The sequence below is a fragment of the Conger conger genome, chromosome 10 (assembly GCF_963514075.1).
Source record: "Conger conger chromosome 10, fConCon1.1, whole genome shotgun sequence".
Classification (NCBI taxonomy): Eukaryota; Metazoa; Chordata; class Actinopteri; order Anguilliformes; family Congridae; genus Conger; species Conger conger.
The window spans coordinates 4,487,501-4,510,000 of record NC_083769.1 but is presented as its reverse complement, the minus strand read 5'-3'; the positions used below and the strand labels follow the sequence as shown (position 1 = coordinate 4,510,000).

General features: G+C 45.7%; 1 protein-coding gene across 4 annotated transcripts in view; it reads right to left on the bottom strand.

The window, feature by feature from the left end:
- Positions 1–22,500, bottom strand: part of mgll (monoglyceride lipase) — a 27,892-nt gene that overhangs the window by 5,035 nt on the left and 357 nt on the right. The window contains exons 2-6 of one of the 4 annotated variants that reach the window (XM_061258328.1): positions 22,219–22,310; positions 21,006–21,150; positions 7,023–7,129; positions 4,653–4,789; positions 1,845–1,955 (exon numbers count right to left, since the gene is read on the bottom strand). In XM_061258328.1, coding sequence (XP_061114312.1) covers positions 1,845–1,955; positions 4,653–4,789; positions 7,023–7,129; positions 21,006–21,150; positions 22,219–22,228 — 510 coding nt within the window. In that variant the 5' untranslated portion in view covers positions 22,229–22,310. The other 3 variants (XM_061258329.1, XM_061258327.1, XM_061258325.1) reach the window with 3 other exon arrangements.

Sequence of the window (22,500 nt, the reverse complement as noted above, 5' to 3'; positions counted from 1 at the left end):
TCCAATTCAGGGTCCCAACCCCTATGTAATATATATATATATACATACAGCGGGTAAAATAAGTATTGAACACGTCACCATTTTTCTCAGTAAATATATTTCTAAAGGTGCTACTGACATGATTGGAAATTTTCACCAGATGTCGGTAACAACCCATGCAACCCACACATGCAAGGAAATCGAACCTTGATTTCCATAAATTAAGTTATGTGAAAATAAAATGGAATGACACAGGGAAAAAGTATTGAACACATGAAGAAATGGAGGTGCAAAAAGGCACCAAAAGCCAAGACAACAGCTGAAATCTATCAGTAATCAGAAAGCAATCCTGCCCCTTGTCAGTGCAAATTAATATCAGCTGGTTCGGTCCCAACTGATGGCTTATAAAAAGGTGTCTCATTGCCAAGGTGTCACACAAGAAACATCTCATGATGGGCAAAAGCAAAGAACTCTCTCAAGACCTTCGCAACCTTATTGTTGCAAAACATACTAATGGCATTGGTTACAGAAGGATATCTAAACTTCTGAATGTTCCACTGAGCACTGTTGGGGCCATAATCCGGAAGTGGAAACAACATCATTTCACCATAAACCGGCCACGACCAGGTGCTCCTCGCAAGATTTCTGACAGAGGAGTCAAAAGAATTATCAGAAAAGTTGAGCCAAGGACCACTTGTGGAGAGCTTCAGAAAGACCTGGAATTAGCAGGTACAATTGTTTCAAAGAAAACAATAAGTAACGCACTCAACAGCCATGGCCTGTATGCACGCTCACCACGCAAGACTCCATTGCTGAAGAAAAAACATGATGAAGCTCGTTTAAAATTTGCTGCACAACATTTAGACAAGCATGTGAAATACTGGGAGAATATGGTCTGGTCAGATGAGACCAAAATTGAACTCTTTGGATGCCATAATACACACCATGTTTGGAGGTCAAACGGCACAGCACATCACCCCAAAAACACCATACCAACAGTGAAGTTTGGAGGTGGGAACATCATGGTGTGGGGCTGTTTTTCAGCATACGGCACTGGCAAACTTCATGTAATTGAAGGAAGGATGAATGGAAAAATGTACCGAGACATTCTTGATAAAAATCTGCTGCCATCTACCAGGATGATGAAGATGAAACGAGGGTGTGCATTTCAGCAAGACAATGATCCCAAACACACAGCCAAGGAAACTCTCACTTGGTTTCAGAAAATGAAAATAAAGCTGCTAGAATGGCCCAGCCAATCACCTGACTTGAATCCAATAGAAAATCTATGGAAAGAACTAAAGATTAGAGTTCATAGAAGAGGCCCACGGAACCTTCAATTTGTGTGGAAGAATGGGCCAAAATCACACCTGAGCAATGCATGCAACTATAAATAAAAAATATATATTTACTGAGAAAAATGGTGACGTGTTCAATACTTATTTTACCCGCTGTATATATATATATATATATATATATATTCCAGACACGCCACAGATCCACAGTCTGGACTCAGCGGTAGAACTGTGTAATCCCTGTATTTGGCAGGACTGTGGTGCCAGTATTCAGTTGTACAATTCTGTGACTGCAATCTGATTCAAAGGCAGGCTATAGTCCAGCGACATTGGGATGCATCGTCCGCATGACTGGAGTGAGCTCATGAGTTTTGGCTAAGAACAACAGCCTAGTCTAGGTCAGGCAGCAGTAGAACGAGCGGCCTTTAGATCCGAAACAGAGCTGTGTGACGCTGTGTGGGAACTGCACGGCTGTAGAGCCGTATGAATGCAACATCCCACTGGAGAATCTTGGGAGTGTAGTCACTGAAATTTACCCATCCTACCCACAGTGTCGGGAGAGGGGCTCACCTTGAAGGGCGTGGCTGATTCTGGGCTCATCTGGACCAAGGGTCCAATCAGCACAACTCCGGCGAAATCGCTGGGTCTCTCGCAGGCCGTGAGAATGGCGATCGCCCCGCCCTGAAATGAAACGCCCCACTCTTACCACTCTGACCATAAAGCAACCTGCCCTTGTGCTGATGACACACATACGCACGCACACACGTACACATGCATGCACACACACAGACGCGCACGCGCACGCACACACACGCACACACGCACACACACACACGCACACACCCAAACACACACGCGCACGCACACACTCACACACACTCACACACACTCACACACACTCACACACACTCACACACAGACACTCATTAGTGAATAATACAGGCAGGTACAATATGTACACAGGTGAGATTCAAACACACAGGTAAACACACGCATGCACAAACACACACAAAACACACGCACGCAGGCACACATTCACACGCTCACATGTCCAGAGAGGAAGTAAAGATGAAGAAAGCAGAAGAGAGTAGAGAGGAAGAGGTGCAAGTGCAGAACAGATGGGCACTGTTCCCCGCTGATCGCACACGCAAATACCAGCCATCTCCACTGAAGCCGGAAGAACACTGCCATTGTGTGCAGACTCTGAGTCCAGTTGCATGAAACACAAACGCACCATTATATCAGGGCCTGGCAGGTCTGAAAGGAATATGGAATTGAGCCAGTTGGGAGTGAGAGGGACATGAGAGAGGCTGACTGCATAAGATCTGTAAGGCTCCACTGGACATGCATTCAGAGTCTACCGCACATGACCTCTGCGTGTTGGGTCTACCGCACATGACCTCTGGGTGGGGCTCTACCGCACATGACCTCTGCGTGTTGGGTCTACCACACATGACCTCTGCGTGGTGGGTCTACCACACATGACCTCTGGGTGTTGGGTCTACCGCACACGCTCTCTGTGTGGGGCTCTACCGCACACGCTCTGTGTGTGGGGCTCTACCGCACACGCTCTCTGTGTGGGGCTCTATAGTACACGCTCTCTCTGTGTGGGGCTCTACCGCACACGCTCTCTCTGTGTGGGGCTCTACCGCACACGCTCTCTGTTTGGGGCTCTATAGTACATGCTCTCTCTGTGTGGGGCTCTACCGCACACGCTCTCTCTGTGTGGGGCTCTACCGCACACGCTCTCTGTGTGGGGCTCTACCGCACACGCTCTCTGTGTGGGGCTCTATAGTACATGCTCTCTCTGTGTGGGGCTCTACCGCACACACTCTGTGTGTGGGGCTCTACCGCACACACTCTCTCTGTGTGGGGCTCTACCGCACACACTCTGTGTGGGGCTCTACCGCACATGCTCTCTGTGTGTGGGGCTCTACCGCACACTCTCTCTGTGTGTGGGGCTCTACCGCACACACTCTCTCTGTGTGGGGCTCTACCGCACACACTCTCTCTGTGTGGGGCTCTACCGCACACACTCTCTCTGTGTGGGGCTCTACCGCACACACTCTGTGTGGGGCTCTACCGCACACACTCTGTGTGGGGCTCTACCGCACACACACTCTGTGTGGGGCTCTACCGCACACACACTCTGTGTGGGGCTCTACCGCACACGCTCTCTGTGTGGGGCTCTATAGTACATGCTCTCTGTGTGTGGGGCTCTATAGTACACGCTCTCTGTGTGGGGCTCTATAGTACATGCTCTCTGTGTGGGGCTCTATAGTACATGCTCTCTGTGTGTGGGGCTCTATAGTACACGCTCTCTGTGTGGGGCTCTATAGTACATGCTCTGTGTGTGGGGCTCTATAGTACATGCTCTCTGTGTGGGGCTCTATAGTACATGCTCTGTGTGGGGCTCTATAGTACATGCTCTGTGTGGGGCTCTATAGTACATGCTCTGTGTGTGGGGCTCTATAGTACATGCTCTGTGTGGGGCTCTATAGTACATGCTCTGTGTGGGGCTCTATAGTACATGCTCTGTGTGTGGGGCTCTATAGTACATGCTCTCTGTGTGGGGCTCTATAGTACATGCTCTCTGTGTGGGGCTCTATAGTACATGCTCTGTGTGTGGGGCTCTATAGTACATGCTCTGTGTGGGGCTCTATAGTACATGCTCTGTGTGGGGCTCTATAGTACATGCTCTGTGTGGGGCTCTATAGTACATGCTCTCTGTGTGTGGGGCTCTATAGTACATGCTCTCTGTGTGGGGCTCTATAGTACACGCTCTCTGTGTGGGGCTCTATAGTACATGCTCTCTGTGTGTGGGGCTCTATAGTACATGCTCTCTGTGTGGGGCTCTATAGTACATGCTCTGTGTGGGGCTCTATAGTACATGCTCTGTGTGGGGCTCTATAGTACATGCTCTCTGTGTGGGGCTCTATAGTACATGCTCTCTGTGTGGGGCTCTATAGTACACGCTCTCTGTGTGGGGCTCTATAGTACATGCTCTCTGTGTGTGGGGCTCTATAGTACATGCTCTCTGTGTGGGGCTCTATAGTACATGCTCTCTGTGTGGGGCTCTATAGTACATGCTCTCTGTGTGTGGGGCTCTACCGCACACACACTCTGTGTGGGGCTCTACCGCACACACTCTCTGTGTGGGGCTCTACCGCACAGGTTCTGTTCATCCACATGGATTAAGTGGACGGTTTTGAATAAATGCTAGGCTAATATTACACAATTGAGGCATAATGGAGTCGCACCTGAGAGAGAGAGAACACCACTGCAACTCTGAGCAGTCACCATGAACGACATCCTGGCCCTCGCCACAAAACACCTCCACATTTACAGCAAATTTTACGGCCCTGTTCACTGTCTCACCATGGAATGTCCGAGGAGGAAGACCGGCAGCCCAGGGTGCCTCCTCTTCATCAGATCGATGTGCTGCAGGGAGTCTCTGATGTAGATGTGGAAACTTTCAATCACCATCCTGTCCCCCTCGCTCTGCCCATGGCCCACTGCGAGAGAGACAAGGGGCGCGGGGTAGAGGATACATTTTACATCTGTGTGTAAAATACAGTCAAATGAGCACGCTTCCTGTGAAACAAAAAACGGAAATGTATGAATGTTTCATTTACATATTAACCTGAAGTAGGCTGTGAGGAAGCTCCGCATACAGCATACTAAACAATACTGTGCCATAAATAATATGCACATCTTTATCATTTCAGCATCGCTTTGAACTTCCTTTAAACAGCCGGGTTCAGAGGGGCCCAGCCATGCAAAGTGCACTGTCGTCTGTTTCCATGGTGAGGAAAATAAACCATGTGGCCTCTTTCAATTTCTAAACAAAAGCACCACACACAGACACAGACACACAGACACACACACACACATGCAAGCACAGACAAATACACACACACACACACACACACACAGACACAGACACATGAACACGCACGCATGCATGTACATACGTACACACACACACACACACATGCAAGCACAGACAAATACACAGACACATGAACATGCACACATGCATGTACGTACCCACACACGTACACACACGCACACACACACACACACACACACAAACACACAAACACACACACATGCAAGCACAGACAAATACACAGACACATGCATGTACACACTCACACTCACACTCACACTCACACTCACACTCACACTCACACTCACACTCACACTCACACTCACACTCACACTCACACACTCACACACTCACACACTCACACACTCACACACTCACACACTCACACACTCACACATGTACATACGTACACACACACACACACACACACACACACACACACACACAGACAGACAAATACACACAGACACATGAACACGCACACATGCATGTACATACACACACACAGACACACACACACACACACACACACACACACACACTTACTCTCTCCCCCCCCCCCCCCCCCCCCAGGAATGTGTGAATCCTGTAGAAACGTGGAAATCATTGCACCACCCTGATGAGGTAAGACAGGCCACCCACTGGTCTGCATAAATGAGACATTCAGTCAGATACCCAAATGACACACAGCCCTGAACAGTGCTCTAGCTTAGACGTGAGACTTAGGCACACGATCTACACTAGCACTCAGTAGAAACACAATTGTTTTATTTTATTTTATTTTACCACCACAACTGAGGTTATCCCTGCTGAAAAACACAGCTCAAGCTAGGTTTGAAACGGCTCGTATCTGGTTGACCGCTGGTCATTTCAAGCTGGTCACAGCAGGATTTCACACCAGGGATCCTTCCTTTTTGAGGGGCAGACTAAGCTTGAAATGGCGGTCATTAATTATCTCTGACCTCAAGTTAAACTTTGGCATTTGGCATCGGGGCGGCCTGTAGCGTAGTGGTTAAGGTAAAGGACTGGGACACGCAAGGTTTGTGGTTCTAATCCCGGTGTAGTCACAATAAGATCCGCCGTTGGGCCATTAGCCCTGCATTGCTCCAGGGGAGGATTGTCTCCTGCTTAGTCCAATCAACTGTACGTCGCTCTGGATAAGAGCGTCTGCCAAATGCCAGTAATGTAATGTAATGCATTTCTCCAAATGAATTTTTATTCTCTTCCATGAAGGTCCAAAACATCTCACTCAGGTCCAAAACAGTCCACCCAAACATACCCACTTAGGCAAAACGATTACCCAGTGTTTTTTATGACAACAGCCATGTGTATATGTTATGAATTTATATTGATATGTATGCATTGCCAAGACCATTTTAATGCTGGTGTTGGAAATATCTTTGACATGCTTTATTGGGTGATGGGAATCGAGATTTACTGGATTCACTTATATATGGGCGTAACTAGGGCGTACCATGCACTTACACTGACATATTTATGACTCATTTGCTAAAACTAGTACTTGAAATAGTACATTGTTAAAGTAAAATTATAAAGTTACAACAGCCTTTACGATACAATTCATTTAGCATGCAAACATCTCAGTCATGTATGAAAACCAAAACTTATAAGACAAGCTAATTGATCAAAAATCAGAATGGCAAAACCCATAAGCCCCAGAGGCCACAATAAATTTCTCTGTGGGAAAAAAAAACCAACAAAACAATTCCACACACGCGACGTTCTGCCTGTTCTCAATTACTCCAAATACGTTCTTGTTTGAAAAGTTAAAGCTCCAGAGTAAAGTGGCCTAAATAACAAGCCGTGATGAGAGGGAGTGTCCAGGGCTCGCTCACCGTGGTCGTGTGCGAACACCAGCAGGCTGTGCCCTGTGAGGATTCTGGTCAGGTCGCTGTAAGGGCCGCTGTGCTCCCCTGCCCCATGGGCCAAAAACACCAGGGCTCTGGAGAGAGAGAGAGAGAGAGAGAGAGAGATCACACACCATACACGCACACACACGCACACACACACACACACACACACACACACACACACACACAAACATGCATCCACGCACAAGCATTACATTACGTTTTATTTGGAAGACTCCATCCAAAACAACGTACCAAACAGTGCATATCAAGGACATACAAAGCTTTGTTGAGGACCTCGAAAAGCGCTCTATAAATAAAATGTATTAGTACTATTACAGCAAACAACCGAACACGTCAGACAAAGAACAATTCATACACGATTGACTGTTTGTCCAAGTACACAAGATAGACAGGCCAAGTCTGCAACTACCATACCAAGACAACTACAGTACCGAGACAAATACAGAAGTCCTAGATTAAGGTATGAGACACAAGGGGCTAAAGATAGAGACAGGGGCAATCGAGGTCTCGAAATGACATCTTTATCCGGTCATTAGATCACTCCACATCCAGCTGCTCTCAGAGAAGTGCAGAAAAGTGCAGAAAAGGATCCAAATGCTTGTCAATGGGGCGGGACCCTGTAGGCACATGAAATTGTACTTACAGGTACAATTCTAAAATGTAAAATTGTAAAAAGCACGAGCGCCTCCCCACCCAGCCATAGTGTATTCGGAAAGGACCCCTTCGCTTTTATCCTATTTTGTCATGTTGCAGCCTTATGCTAAAATCGTTTAAATTAATTTTTCGCTCATCAATCTACACTCAAAAAAGGATTTTAGGTATTTTTGCGAGCTCTGTCAGGTTGGTTGGGGAGCGTCGGTGGACGGCCATGTTCAGGTCTCTCCAGAGAGTTTCCATTGGGTTGAAGTCAGGGCTCGGCTGGGCCACTCGAGGACATTCACAGAGCTGTTCCTAAGCCTCTCCTGCCATGCCTTTGTGCTTTGGGTCATCGTCCTGCTGGAGGGTGAACCTCCAGCCCAGTCTGAAGTCCTGAGTGCTCTGGAGAAGGTCTTCATTAAGGACCTCTACTTTGCTCAGTTCAGCTTTCCCTCGACCCTGACCAGTGCCCCAGTCCCTGCTGCTGAAAAACACCCCACAGCTTGATGTTGCCAGCACCATGCTTCACCGCAGGGAAGGTACTGGGCTGTGCCTGGTTTCCTCTAGACATGACACTTAGAATTAAGTTCAATCTTGGTTTCATCAGACCTGAGAATCTTGTTTCTCAGTCTGAGAGTCCTTTAGGCACTCTCTGCAAACTCCAAGCAGGCTTCCATATGACTCTCACTGAGAGGCACTCTGCCATAAAGCCCAGATCGGTGGAGTGTTGTAGTGATGGTTGTTCTTATGGAAGTTTCACCCATCTCCACACAGGATCTCTGGAGCTCATCATGTTCTTGGTCGCCCCTCTCCCCTGATTACTCAGTTTGGCCGGGAGGCTAGCTCTAGGAAGTGTCCTGGTTATTCCAAATTTTCTTCTATTTAAGAATTTATGGAGGCCACTGTGTTCTTGGGAACATTCAATGCTACAGAGATTGTTTTGTAGCGTTCCCCAGATCTGTGCCTCGACACAATCCCGTCTCTGAGCTCTGCAGGCAGTTTCCTCGACCTCGTTGTTTGGTTTTCGCTCTGATATACTGCACATTTAATGGTGGGACCTTACGTAGACATGCGCATGCCTTTTCAAATCATGTCCAATTCACTGAATTTACCACAGGTGGACTCCAAACAAGGTCAAAACCACTCAAAGTGTAGAACCATCTCACAGATGATCAAGAGAAATGGGATTCACCTGAGATAAATGGCAAGTGTCATAGCAAAGGGTCTGAATATTTATGTGAATGTGATTTTTCAGTTTTTATTTTTAATACATTTACAAAAAAAATCTAAAATCTAAAATACCTCACTTGGTCGTTATGAGGTATTGGGTGAAGTTTGATGAGGGAGGGAAACAGTTGTGGGATAAGGCTGCACCATAACAAAACATGAAAAAAGGGGTCTGAATGCATCGTTGTATGTACAGTGAATAATTGTACATTACTGTGTTTTCAGGGTATATCTGGGAAACTTGTGTTCCCTCAAGAATAAAAACGTACCTCCACTGTACCTTCTGAGCATTACGATTAGGATCTATAATTATAAGACACCGCTCAAAAGCTGCAGAGCTTAGTGTGGAGGGAGATAACTTCTCAGGAAACGTGCAAATGCCATATGTCACAACAGCATGCCTTTACCGCCATTTTCCCGACTCTGAAAGGGCAAGCAGAGGAGCCACAGTCGCCTGTCACGGCCGGCTGCCATTGGAGGGGGGGCCCAGGGTTCATCAAAAAAACTAAAGTGTGACACATATTTGTGACTTTTTAATCTCATACGGTATTGAAAGCAACACAAAATGCGTTGTCGTGGAGGTTTGTTAAAAAAGGCACGTTATGTTTTGCCTTTAAGACACCCGTGCTGAAAGTGCACCTGAGCGGCCGAAAGCTCTGCGATCCTCTTCCCACGCTTATTACGAGAACACTCTTCCCTTATCCTCTTGCTCATTACGAGCACACTCTTCCCTTATCCTCTTGCTCATTACGAGCACACTCTTCCCTTATCCTCTTGCTCATTACGAGAACACTCTTCCCTTATCCTCTTGCTCATTACGAGAACACTCTTCCCTTATCCTCTTGCTCATTACGAGAACACTCTTCCCTTATCCTCTTGCTCATTACGAGAACACTCTTCCCTTATCCTCTTGCTCATTACGAGAACACTCTTCCCTTATCCTCTTGCTCATTACGAGAACACTCTTCCCTTATCCTCTTGCTCATTACGAGAACACTCTTCCCTTATCCTCTTGCTCATTACGAGAACACTCTTCCCTTATCCTCTTGCTCATTACGAGAACACTCTTCCCTTATCCTCTTGCTCATTACGAGCACGCTCTTCCCTTATCCTCTTGCTCATTACGAGCACGCTCTTCCCTTATCCTCTTGCTCATTACGAGAACACTCTTCCCTTATCCTCTTGCTCATTACGAGCACGCTCTTCCCTTATCCTCTTGCTCATTACGAGCACGCCTGGCCCGACTCGCTCCCTTCTGGCTCCCTCCCATGGCCCGCATTCTGCTGTGGTTTAATCCGGAATGCGATCTGCGCACCGCACACGCAAAGAAATTCAAGAACAAAGATTATCATCATAATAGCCTCGTGCCGGCCCTAATAGGACGAGGTTAAGTCCGAAACAGGGGGCAGGAGGCTGGAACTTAACCCTTCCTCCTGTGTCCTGGGGCAGAACTTAGCCCTTCCTCCCGTGCCCTGGGTCTGGGAAGGTCACCCCGTGTGCGAGCAGCAGGTTTTCTCCTCGGTTCAGGGAGCTTTTGAGTTCTCGCCTCATGGCACATTAAACCGGCCTCATATTGTTGCAGCACCGCATTTTTGGCGCGGTACGTAATCGAACGCTGGGTGATGAAAATGCTTGTCACACCCGACCAGTAGACTGTTGGTTACACCCTCCTGCAAACTGAAATTTCCCAAATGTCAAGTGAAAAAAAAGGTCCTTGCTTTGAGTCACACACTTAATGCTTTTAAAAACTAGATGGTGGTGTTGTGTTACTTAAATATTTTTAATCCCAAAATTGGATGTTACAGGTCTTCAATACGTGCATTTTGTGCAGGCTCTCATGCACACATTTAGTTGCTTTGCAGGTGGAAGTGCATTCCTGTTATTTTCCGTAGCTGCTCTTATACGGGGAGTGCACCCAGATTCACCCTGAACAGTCTTAATCCAGGAGCCTAGTGCTGATCTAGGATCAGGTTTCCCGTGTCCATCTCCTATATTTATCCACTATGACCTAAAAGGCGTAACTGGCCCTAGTTCAACATTCCTGCTCTGCCGGGCTTCTGCAGGGCGAGAGCAGGGTCCTGCAGTGAATGCACTGTGAAAGCTTCTTCCCACGTCCCTGAAACACCTGATGTTCTGCTTGTGTCCTGTTTACAGAAGGTCCCCGCACACCCAGCCGTTAGACCATTGTTACAGGTGACAGAGCTTTATTTACTGTGGACGCGAATACGACCCGCGTGAAGGAAAGCGTGCTCTTCCTCTCCATTGTGACGGCGGAGCTGGTTTTGTGAAGACAGGGTGTGGTTAAAGACGGAAAATGGCTAACTCCTCTGGAATCTGAGATGGCTCCCAAGGGTAGCAGCCTTTGAGGTCATGTGCAAACTAAACGTAGAGCGGAGTGTTCCACTTTGGTGATTATCCACTCACTGCAATCAGGAGTCTACGGGGACAGCTAACAGCAGTCCCTGCTGAGAATTCAGCCATTTGTCACAGATTTGTCTCAGCCCACCCCCAATCTCGCCCGACCCCCCAACCCCCTCCCCTTCTTCTGCCGGGACGTCCTGTCCCCGTTTCCCTGGCACCCTGAAAAGGGTCCATTGTGAGGGTGAAATTCCCCCCGGAGGGCCACGGAGAAAGGCCTTCAGTGTATCCACCATCCAGGCGCTTGATAACACCCCTGTTCACTCACACTTAACTCTCACGCTGGCTCAGACCCGTCTCGTTTTCATACACACTGACTCGTACGCACAACTCGTACGCAATCTCAGAATAAGGGTTTGAAAAAGGGCATCTGAGGTACGATGCCCGCCACTGGGGTGGTACCCTAAAGGTAGACTGCATAATTGCACTCCCTGCCAATGGTTTCATAAGGTATTTCTACCTTTTTGCAAGACTAGAAAAAGAGCCTTGTACTGTAATGAGAGTTATGAGAATATAAGACTAAATACTGGTTAAGAATTAGTTATTTTTCCTTGCCTTTTTGGAAATTCGGTCCTTAAATTTTTTTACCTCCACTTCATTTGTGAGAGTGCAACCTGAGCGTTAAGATTATAATCAATAATAATAAGACACAGCTCAAGAGCTTCTGTACTGCAGAGTGAAATGGCGTCTGGCTTATGGGCGAGTGCAGTGGAGCAGCTCAGCTAGAGAGCTCCTGCAGGCAGTACCCACGACTGCAGATTAGGGGAGAAAGTTGCTGAAAACAAAACAAGGAATGGTTCAAACGTCCCAAACGTAAGGACTGGTTAACTCTGCTTGCCGTGCGAGGGAGATATTGAACTCGTCTCTGGTGTGCTGTTTTCCCCATGAGTTGATCGTTATAGCGTGTTTTTCCACTTGTTTCTCTGATTCTCTCCTCGCCGGAGGGCGTTGTCGTGCGGGTTGCGTGGGTTACCATAGCGACGCGCCCTGTGGAGGGTTGGGCATAATTGGCTGCAGCGCTGCCCAGGGACAGAGGACTGCAGAGGCAATTCAGCCCGTCTCCCCGCCCTGGCCCGTCTCCCCACTGCATCCCGCCTCCCCACTGCATCCCGTCTCCCCACAGCATCCCGCCTCCCCACTGCATCCCGCCTCCCCACTGCATCCCGCCTCCCCACTGCATCCCGTCTCCCCACTGCAGCCCTTCTCCCCACTGCAGCCCGTCTCCCCACTGCATCCCGCCTCACCACTGCATCCCGTCTCCCCACTGCATCCCGTCTCCCAACGGCATCCCGTCTCCCCACTGCATCCCGTCTCCCCACTGCAGCCCGTCTCCCCACTGCATCCCGTCTCCCCACTGCAGCCCGTCTCCCCACTGCATCCCGTCTCCCCACTGCATCCCGTCTCCCCACTGCAGCCCGTCTCCCCACTGCATCCCGTCTCCCCACTGCAGCCCGTCTCCCCACTGCATCCCGTCTCCCCACTGCAGCCCGTCTGCATCGGCCACTTGGAGGGACGATGTCTCATAGTAATTTGTTTGGATGTCTATGTCCCCAGTGTTTGGACGGTCTATGTCCCCGGTGTTTGGACGGTCTATGTCCCCGGTGTTTGGACGGTCTATGTCCCCGGTGTTTGGACGGTCTATGTCCCCGGTGTTTGGACGGTCTATGTCCCCGGTGTTTGGACGGTCTATGTCCCCAGTGTTTGGATTGCTATGTGCTATCACTCATTTTTTAAAATCCCTCCATTGTTATGTTATTAAGTCATGTATGGAAAGCATACAATCCCAAACTATTGTAACCACCTTGCTGTCTACATCTTGTTGTCTGTTGCGACCAAGCAGCCGAAACCAGGTTTCTTTTCTGATGCTCATTTCCTGGTCATGCTGAGACCGCTGAGAGACAGTACTCACTATCTGTGCTCTTTCCTTATCTAATGCCTCACCATGTGCTGATTTTCTTGAACTTATTGTGTTATTGTTATTAGGACAGCGCAGCAGTGCTTTGTGGATGAATCAGGGACAGATTACACCGCTCTCTCTCACACACGCTTAGCGGAGGAGCCTTCCCTACTGAGTCTCGCCGCCGGTGAACTTAACTTCCTGGCCTTCAAAACTCTTTTCACAGGCCCAGGGATAGTCAGGGGATGGCGTAACGGCACTCAGTCTGTGTTTTTCTACAGTCCACGGTGCCCCAGCAGCGGCACGCGTCTGGGAGGGCAAGAGCGCACTCCTGAACTGGAGACGGAGCATTCTTACTGATTACTGTACTTATTGTTTTAATAGGGCATGTCTAGGTGTGTCGGTTTGGAGATAATTCTGTGTATTTAGCTGACTAATTTGTCCTCTGGGCTAGCTAGTGGGGAAAAAAGTATATCAGGGTGAAACGCAACAGAAACATTTGCTGTCATACTAAGACGGCACCAACATCTGAGATATTTACGGTCCTGTACAGCTAGTTTTCCTGCATGAGGGTGTGCTCTTATCAGATATGCAGCAATGTGGAAGGCAGTCAGTCACCAAGAAGCCTATATATTTGGAGTAGCTTTGGATAGTTTCAGATGTCTGATAATACAATGAAAGTGTCCTCAGGCAAGAAAGCCAATGAATTGTATTTATAAGGTATTAAACCTCATCAAGTTAGCTGACCAGCTTTGCTTCTTTCGAGACGAGGACATTGACAAGTTTTTTGAGTTAGCTATAGCCTTGCCAAATTGCTCACAATGTAACAGAAGTGCACAAGACATAGTCAATATAAAATGTACCTTATTTACACGAGACACGGTTAATATAAAATGTACCTTATTTACATGAGACACGGTTAATATAAAATGTACCTTATTTACACGAGACATGGTTAATATAAAATGTACCTTATTTACACGAGACACGGTTAATATAAAATATGGCACATTTAAATGAGACACAGTAAATAAGGGCTGTAACAGCAGTATGGCAGATGATTATCTTTGACCAAGGAACACCAGCAAAAAAAAATCAATTACGCTTTAAAAAGTTTATTTATATGTTGCATATTCGACAAAGAATGAAATGGTATAATTCCTTGCTGTAAAGCGTTTTTGGCATAGGCCGCTTGCATACTATCTTGACATCTGGCTGACGCATGCCAGGCTGCTTATTCAGCCAACAGCTGTGGGTGAAGGACTTCCTGGAGATTGCCATTTTTCATGCCCGTTGTGAGTAATGAATTGGAAGAGTAATGCAGTCATTTCAATCCCATTTCATGTTCCACAAGCAGACAGAGAATTATCTCTCCACAGACACCTGCAGTTGTAGAATGTACAGTGCAGTATACTAATATCTACATAATACATAGAATGTAGTCAGGAATCTCACACACACACACACACACACACACACACACACACACACAATAAGATCCGCACAGCCATTGGGCCCTTCAGCAAGGCCCTTAACCCTCCAGGGGAGGATTGTCTCCTGCTTAGTCTAATCAACTGTATGTCACTCTGGATAAGAGCATCTGCCAAATTCCATTAATGTAATGTAATGCATTTCCTTTCCACTTCCACTAGTATAAATCTAGAGGGAATGTCAGGCAACAAGCAAAACATATTATTACAGTTTGAAAATGGGATCATCTTTCGCTTCTGCATGTGTGCTACATAAATATGTGTGTCATTTAATCATCAGAAGCCAAGATATTTTTAGAAATAATTTCTTTACTGTCTAGGGAACACAGCGTCTGAGTGATTCATCACAATACAGCAAGAGGGAAGTTTGCCCCGACATGAGACAGAAGTCCCAGTCACATGCTTTGGTTTTGACCAATAGCAATGGCATAGACACATGATTTTGTTTTGGCCTATTGTAATGGGGTAGTCACACATGATTTGGTTTGGGCCTATAGCAATGGGTTAGTGACGTGCTTTGGTTTTGGCCAATAGGAATGGCGTAGTCACATGATTTGGTTTTGGCCTATAACAATGGGGTAGTCACATGATTTGGTTTTGGCTTATAGCAATGGGGTAGTCACATGATTTGGTTTTGGCTTATAGCAATGAGGTAGTCGCATGCTTTGGTTTTGGCCTATAGCAATGGGTTAGTGACATGCTTTGGTTTTGACCAATAGGAATGGCATAGACACATGATTTGGTTTTGGCCAATAGGAATGGGGTAGTCACATGAAAGAGCTCACACCATCTGTCCTGGAGTGAAAAATAACATACATTTTGGCAATTCGAGACGAAATTCCCCTTTAGGGTCACACCACTGACAAATGAGCGAACTCAGTTTGACTTCTTAGAACCGCTGTGGTTTAAAGCGGGACAGTCAAATCAAATGACACACTTTGCTCTGACCATAAATATCTCATACTACCTGAGTCAATTCAATACCAGAGAATTCCCCCAACTTTTCACATATTTCAAAGAGTTCATTTCATTTCAGTTCATTTCCTGAATTGACTGAAGTTGAAGTGACCTCAAGCCCACTGACCTCAACTGACACACCCCCCCGCCTACACACTGCACTCAGACTACACACATCCCCTACACACAACCCCTACACACTCCACTCAGACTACACACAACCCCTACACACTCCACTCAGACTACACACAACCCCTACACACTCCACTCAGACTACACACAACCCCTACACACAACCCCTACACACTCCACTCAGACTACACACAACCCCTACACACAACCCCTACACACATCTCCCTGCCTACACACAACCCCTACACACAACCCCTACACACATCTCCCTGCCTACACACTCCACTCAGACTACACACATCTCCTACACACAGCACACATTTTGAATTATCTTTTTTTGTAACAAAATGTATACCGTATATATTATTTGATATGTTTGCATTTAAAGTACTGTATTAAATGTTATATTTACAGATAATTGTAGTATTATGCATTCTTCTTGTATACACATCATCAATTTAAATTGGACACGTGACTCAGGCTTTTGCACAAAATTATTTTACATGTGCCTCAAAAAGCTTAACGTCAAACCCTGCATGTAATTCTGATAATGAGCAATATCTTCTGAACTTCATTGGTAACTGATTGTTACACCTGTAGCTCGCTGCTATCAAATGACTAAGCTTAGCTAGCAGGCAATCAAAGTCTATCTGACACCGTCCTTGGTCGTCAAGCCAACCTTAAATCCAACTTTACGACAACTGAGTATAAATAGGTGACATTACAAGAATGTGGTAAGGTAGTGTGGGCAGATATGTACACCTCAAACAGTGAGGTCCGTAAGTATTTGGACAGTGACACAATGCTAAAGGGCTGTAATTCCTGACAAGTACATGAGTCATTCCATACGATGTAAATACCTTCAAACTAAAGTGCAGATGGTAGCTTTAATTAGAGGGCATGTACATCCATAGAGTACACTGTGTAGGAACTACAGCCCTTTAAAACTGTGTCACTGTCCAGATACTTACAGACCCCACTATATGTACTACTGGTACCATTCCTGCCTACACAATATCTGTAGTGTAGATAAACCTACAACTGTGACGAAGGGAGAAAGTGAAACATTTTTACAGAACTTCCAGAAACTGATAAGCACAGTCAAATGAACTGATGGGTCACATGGTGCCCGTTTCCCTTTTGACTAAAATACGCTAAATGACTAACATGTGCCAACTATTTCAATCTTTTTAAAGCTTAACTACAGGCTACATGACTATGTACTTCTCTGTATATACACACACCCTCTGCCGTGCCATGTGTGCACTGTGTGGGTCTCTGTGTCTCTGATCTGGCTGCAACAGCAAACTGTGGTGGCCAAATTCTTTCCTTTAATAAGATTAGAGGGACTGAGCTTGTGCCCTCAGGGCCACATGGAAAAAAAACCACATAAGAGGGGCAGCTCCTCCGGGCGGTCGGCCGAATGCCTTACAAGGACAGCGGCAAAAGCAGAGTCAGTGCGGGCGCGCTTACAGGAAGACGGACTCGCCGGACATATTTATCCAGATTCCATCAGCCGCCAAATAAACATCTGCACCGGTTACTGCCCTTAGACTGTTTATGTTCCCAGCAAAAGCACAGATGGCAAACCCTGCTACAAATACACTGACAAACACGTGCAAAAACTGAGTTCAGGAGTTTGTTGGCCCCAGCTGTCTCATGCAAATGAGTTTTGTCAATAATTTAAGAAACTCTCTACTGTTTTCCAAACTACTCCTGACCTCACATTCCCTGCAGTCAACTGTACTGTATTTTCAACGAAGTTCACTTTCTGTTCCGTAAATTGTACTTCCTGTAACTACTCTCAGCACTGCAGTTTTTACTCACATGTGGCAGAAGCAATGTTCTTAATCCAGACCTCATCAGATTCAGCTAGAGAATGTGAGTAGGCCTACTTATCATCAACCTTAGAAATCACTCAAAGCGAAGTAGTCCAAACCAGTCTAATTGGAGTAGCTGCATTCAGCTAGGTTGGACTTACATGGTGCTCATTCCAATCGCAGATTTTTCTTTTTCTTGCTATTTTTCCTATTCTTAACTCCACCCATTGGGAGAGGCCAGAAAAAGTGGCAAGCAAAACAAATGAAAATGGCGAGTTTGAGAAAGCATGAATTCACTAAATGGAATGTCCTTGCTCCTTCAAACAACAGCTCGAAGCCACGTCAGTTACAGACATGGCAAACGGGGAGAGGTGGATCTACAGGTTGATCATATATACATCAGGCTTTCCAAAAAAAAATACTTCCACAAAGGATGGGCTGATGTTTTCTCACTCAAAGGAAAGATTGAGAGTTCCTAACTTCTACTTCTATTTCTACTTATAGCTCCTAGAAAGACATTCAATGAGTTGGAACGTCCTTAAAGATGGCAAACCTCTGGGAGCACGTAAAAGAAACAATATGAGAAGAATAAGCGATTGGAATGAGCCCTTTGAATCTGCAGAGACCAACTGGTCTCCTTTGCATGTCGATTGGCTCGAGGACTGGGATGAGCTTTACCAGGACTGCCCAGACCTGTTCCTGAAGATCTTCCGTCCCATAGGTTTTCACTCCAATCCTGATGTGGCACACCCGATTCTGCTAATTAGCAGCACAATGAGGTCTATAGCAGTTGAATGAGGTGTGCTTTGTTAGGGTTGGAGTGAAACCCTACAGGACGGTAGATCACCAGGACCAGGGTTGGGCAGCCCTGCTCTAGCTGTTGAATGAGGTGTGCTTTGTTAGGGTTGGGGTGAAAACCTACAGGATGGTAAATCACCACAAACAGGTTTGGGCAGCCCTGAGCTACACATTATAATTGCTGCACTGATACCACTGATCCCACAAAACAGAACAAGACTTGTGAGTTCAGGGGTCTATATCACAAAGCAGGATTACTGAGTTAGCTGGATAACGGCAAACTGAGTAAAACCTGGAACCCTCCCAAATCTGGAACATGGACTGAGGTAAAAAGAGATGTTCCAGGTCTAAGCAGTGCAGTTACCCAGCTAACTCAGTATTCCAGCTTTGTGGGTTTTACTCAGTGCAGTTACCAAGTTAACTCAGTATTCCAGCTTTGTGGGTTTTACTCAGTGCAGTTACCCAGCTAACTCAGTATTCCAGCTTTGTGGGTTTTACTCAGTGCAGTTACCCAGCTAACTCAGTATTCCAGCTTTGTGGGTTCTACTCAGTGCAGTTACCCAGCTAACTCAGTATTCCAGCTTTGTGGGTTTTACGCAGTGCAGTTACCCAGCTAACTCAGTATTCCAGCTTTGTGGGTTTTACTCAGTGCAGTTATCTAGCTAACTCAGTATTCCAGCTTTGTGGGTTTTACTCAGTGCAGTTATGCAGCCAACTCAGTATTCCAGCTTTGTGGGTTTTACTCAGTGCAGTTATCCAGCCAACTCAGTATTCCAGCTTTGTGGGTTTTACTCAGTGCAGTTATGCAGCTAACTCAGTATTCCAGCTTTGTGGGTTTTACTCAGTGCAGTTATGCAGCTAACTCAGTATTCCAGCTTTGTGGGTTTTACTCAGTGCAGTTATCCAGCTAACAGTAATCCTGTAAGGTGACACAGGCCCTGGGTCTTCACTGCAGCATATCCAATTCATTTGGTTATCCAAAAAGAACCACAATATTAAGTTACTACCAGATCCATTTGTTTTGGTTTCAGCTGGTTATATTGAAATACTTGTGTGGTAATGATTCATACCCTATGATTATATTTTCATTGTATTCATGCCAATGCTGCTCTGTCCACACCCTACCCCTCAACCCCCCTCCATGAAATGTAGAGTAGACTTAACTCTTGTTTTTTTTTGTTGTGTGTTTAACTAACACAAACAGGAACAAACCCACTGGACAAATGGAATGGTTTTAAGGCGTTACCATCTTGGGGCCAGCATATCTACTGTTACTTTAAGAAGAGTTCACTGAAAGCAATTTCACTCGATTCTTGATTGGCAAGTATACAAATAATGCTTTCTTAGATTGTTTAGAAAATATGATAAGATGAGAAGAATGAGATTAATATGAATGACAGAGGCACTGACCAAAGAAGCCAAAACCCAGAGCCTCTTTATTAGCCAAATCAGATCTAATTATGAACCTGTTCTCTATCAAGAGCATGCATTTCTATATGTCAATGTCATTTAATATAACAAAAGGACATATAGATCACGAACAGCACAGTCAATGGCATAGATAGATAGCTTAAATAATATAAATAAATAAAAACTGATTGCAACATTGTATATACAATGCAAAAATGAGAGACCGCCGCTCTAGAAGTAGGAGAGTTCCACTTTTTCATTATGCAGCAATGAACACGCCTCCCACTTTACTAATGTAAAGCATTATGGGCCATTGTTCAGCATTGTGGAGGACCCATTAAGGATCACAAAGTGTGACGGGAGACCTCCCTCTCCCTGCTGCAGCAGACACAGAAAGAGCACCGACCGTTTATCAAACACTTTCATCATTACACAGCCTACAGAAAGAGCTTGATTGACACAAAAGGCTCCAACCTGCAAATTAATTTGTGTAATAAGAGAATGAAATGGTAGCTATGGTTACAGCAATCCTATGCTGTACAGAGGAAGAATGGTTTCCATGGTGACTATAGCTTTCTATGACTGAAAATGTCTTTTTGTGTTGCTATAATCCCCAAAAAGCAGAAAAATGTCACTCTGGACTCATCACACCTGGAATAGTGAAGACCGTTCCACAGCAGTCAACGAGTATTTCAAGGACATGCAGAGGCCGTAACGTACTAGAATTAAACTTATGAACGTTCAGAATGTCTGGCCGGTAATGCAAACAGTGACTACATATATGGCGTGTCATAATATAATGGCAAATAGTTACTGTCATTATTACTAGCAGATACCGTTGCCACCGGCAGTCACGTGGTTTCCAAGCTTATTCTGTGATCGTGTTATAATCCACTGGCCAACTAGGAAATGCTTTCAATTACTGGGTGAATTCATCTTATATTTAAATAAATACATCCTGGTGTATTTAATACACCGGACTTCACTTTCCGCTACATATGCTAGCTATAACTATCGTAACGATACACAAATAGCTACAATGACACCTGCTATGCGAGCTATGTTTAATAGGATTTAATAGCTGCCAAATTGACTGACAGCGTTATATTTTTGTTAAAAACCCAACGATGTAGTTTACATGGTACGAATATACACTGACCTTGGGGGGCCTTCGGGCTCCCAGTAGCGGCAGAACAAGTGTCGCCCGTCGGCGTCGACGATGTGCCGCAGCTCCGTGTAGGGGACACCTTGCGGGCTCCGCCGGTCCACTACAGACTCTGGCATGCTGGTGCCGAGCACTTTGTCTACAACATAAATGCGAAAGGCAGTCAGGAGGTCGCTACTGTAGAAGTAAGAGACGGCCGCGAAAAACAAACAAGTGACCAAAACATTCATTGTTTATGTTTCATTCATCTGTAGAAAAGCTGTTCGCGGCTCCGACGGAATGTTTTCAATTACGACCTCCTACGTCAGTCAGACTGTGAGCCAATGTCCGCTCCGTTACCCAGGCAGCGCGACCGTGGTCACACTCAGACGCGCAGCGTGCCCTCCTTCTCGCTCTGACATTCTCAGTAGTGACATAAAATGGAGAGCAAAGACATTAATTCAATTACAGCGAACAATTGGAGCAACGAAGGAGAACCTAAACATGGTTAATCATGTTTGCTCCAAAATAACCCACTAAACGCAGTCAATCTCAAAATCTTGTCACTTACATAATTTTCTAAACAGGTGTATCCTAATTCTGGAATTGATTAGCATATGGGTCATTATTTCATTTGGGTATCGACTGATGCGCAGGTCTAAAAAGCTCGTCTTCTGCGTCTTCATCTTGAAGACTGGGCATAATAAGAATAATTATAATTTACACCTAAATTATGACCATCAACCTCCCCAAATAGCCCCCTCCAGTTTGGATTAAGAGTAAAATATAGACAGTGTAAATAATAATAATAATAATAATAATAATAATAATAATAATAATAATAATAACAAAACTAAAAGCAACAAAATTCTGTCCTGTCCTTCTGTTATGAATGTTGTACACAGGGTCATGCATGTTTTCTTTATGCTATTTCCAGTGCCTGGATTGGATCCTCAAAGAGACATTTAAAAAGTTTGACAAAAGAATGTTAGGCTATAGGCTACATTCGGCTATAACTACATTACATTTGATAAATTGACTGATGTTGCTGTTTTGTTAAGCTGTGACATTGCGTAGGAGTCGAATAGTTTACTTTTACGTATTTTTAAACCGACCTTTGTAGTTGAATGCACTGTCAATTAACAATCTAACAATCGTGCACAGTGGAAACTCCTTGAAACTACCAACGTCGATGTATGACCCCCTTTGGCTAATGCGAGGAACTAACCTGATGTCATGAAACGTCTTCTGGCCGCTTCTCACTGTTCTCACAGTTGTTTGACGCTGGTCCCGCTGCTGACTCGCACGCGCTGCTCTGTACTGGCAAAACAGAGACCCGCTTGAGGAAAGCTGGCTGTAGGCGGGGAGAGACTTTCTACCAACCAATCCTTCTCTCGGACCTCACTGATTCTTTCAACTCTCGGAGGAGGTCATGCCCAAGGCACCACGCTTTTCACTCGAAACTAACATCGATGTTCGCGGAAAACGTAAACACTAAACGATAGGACGT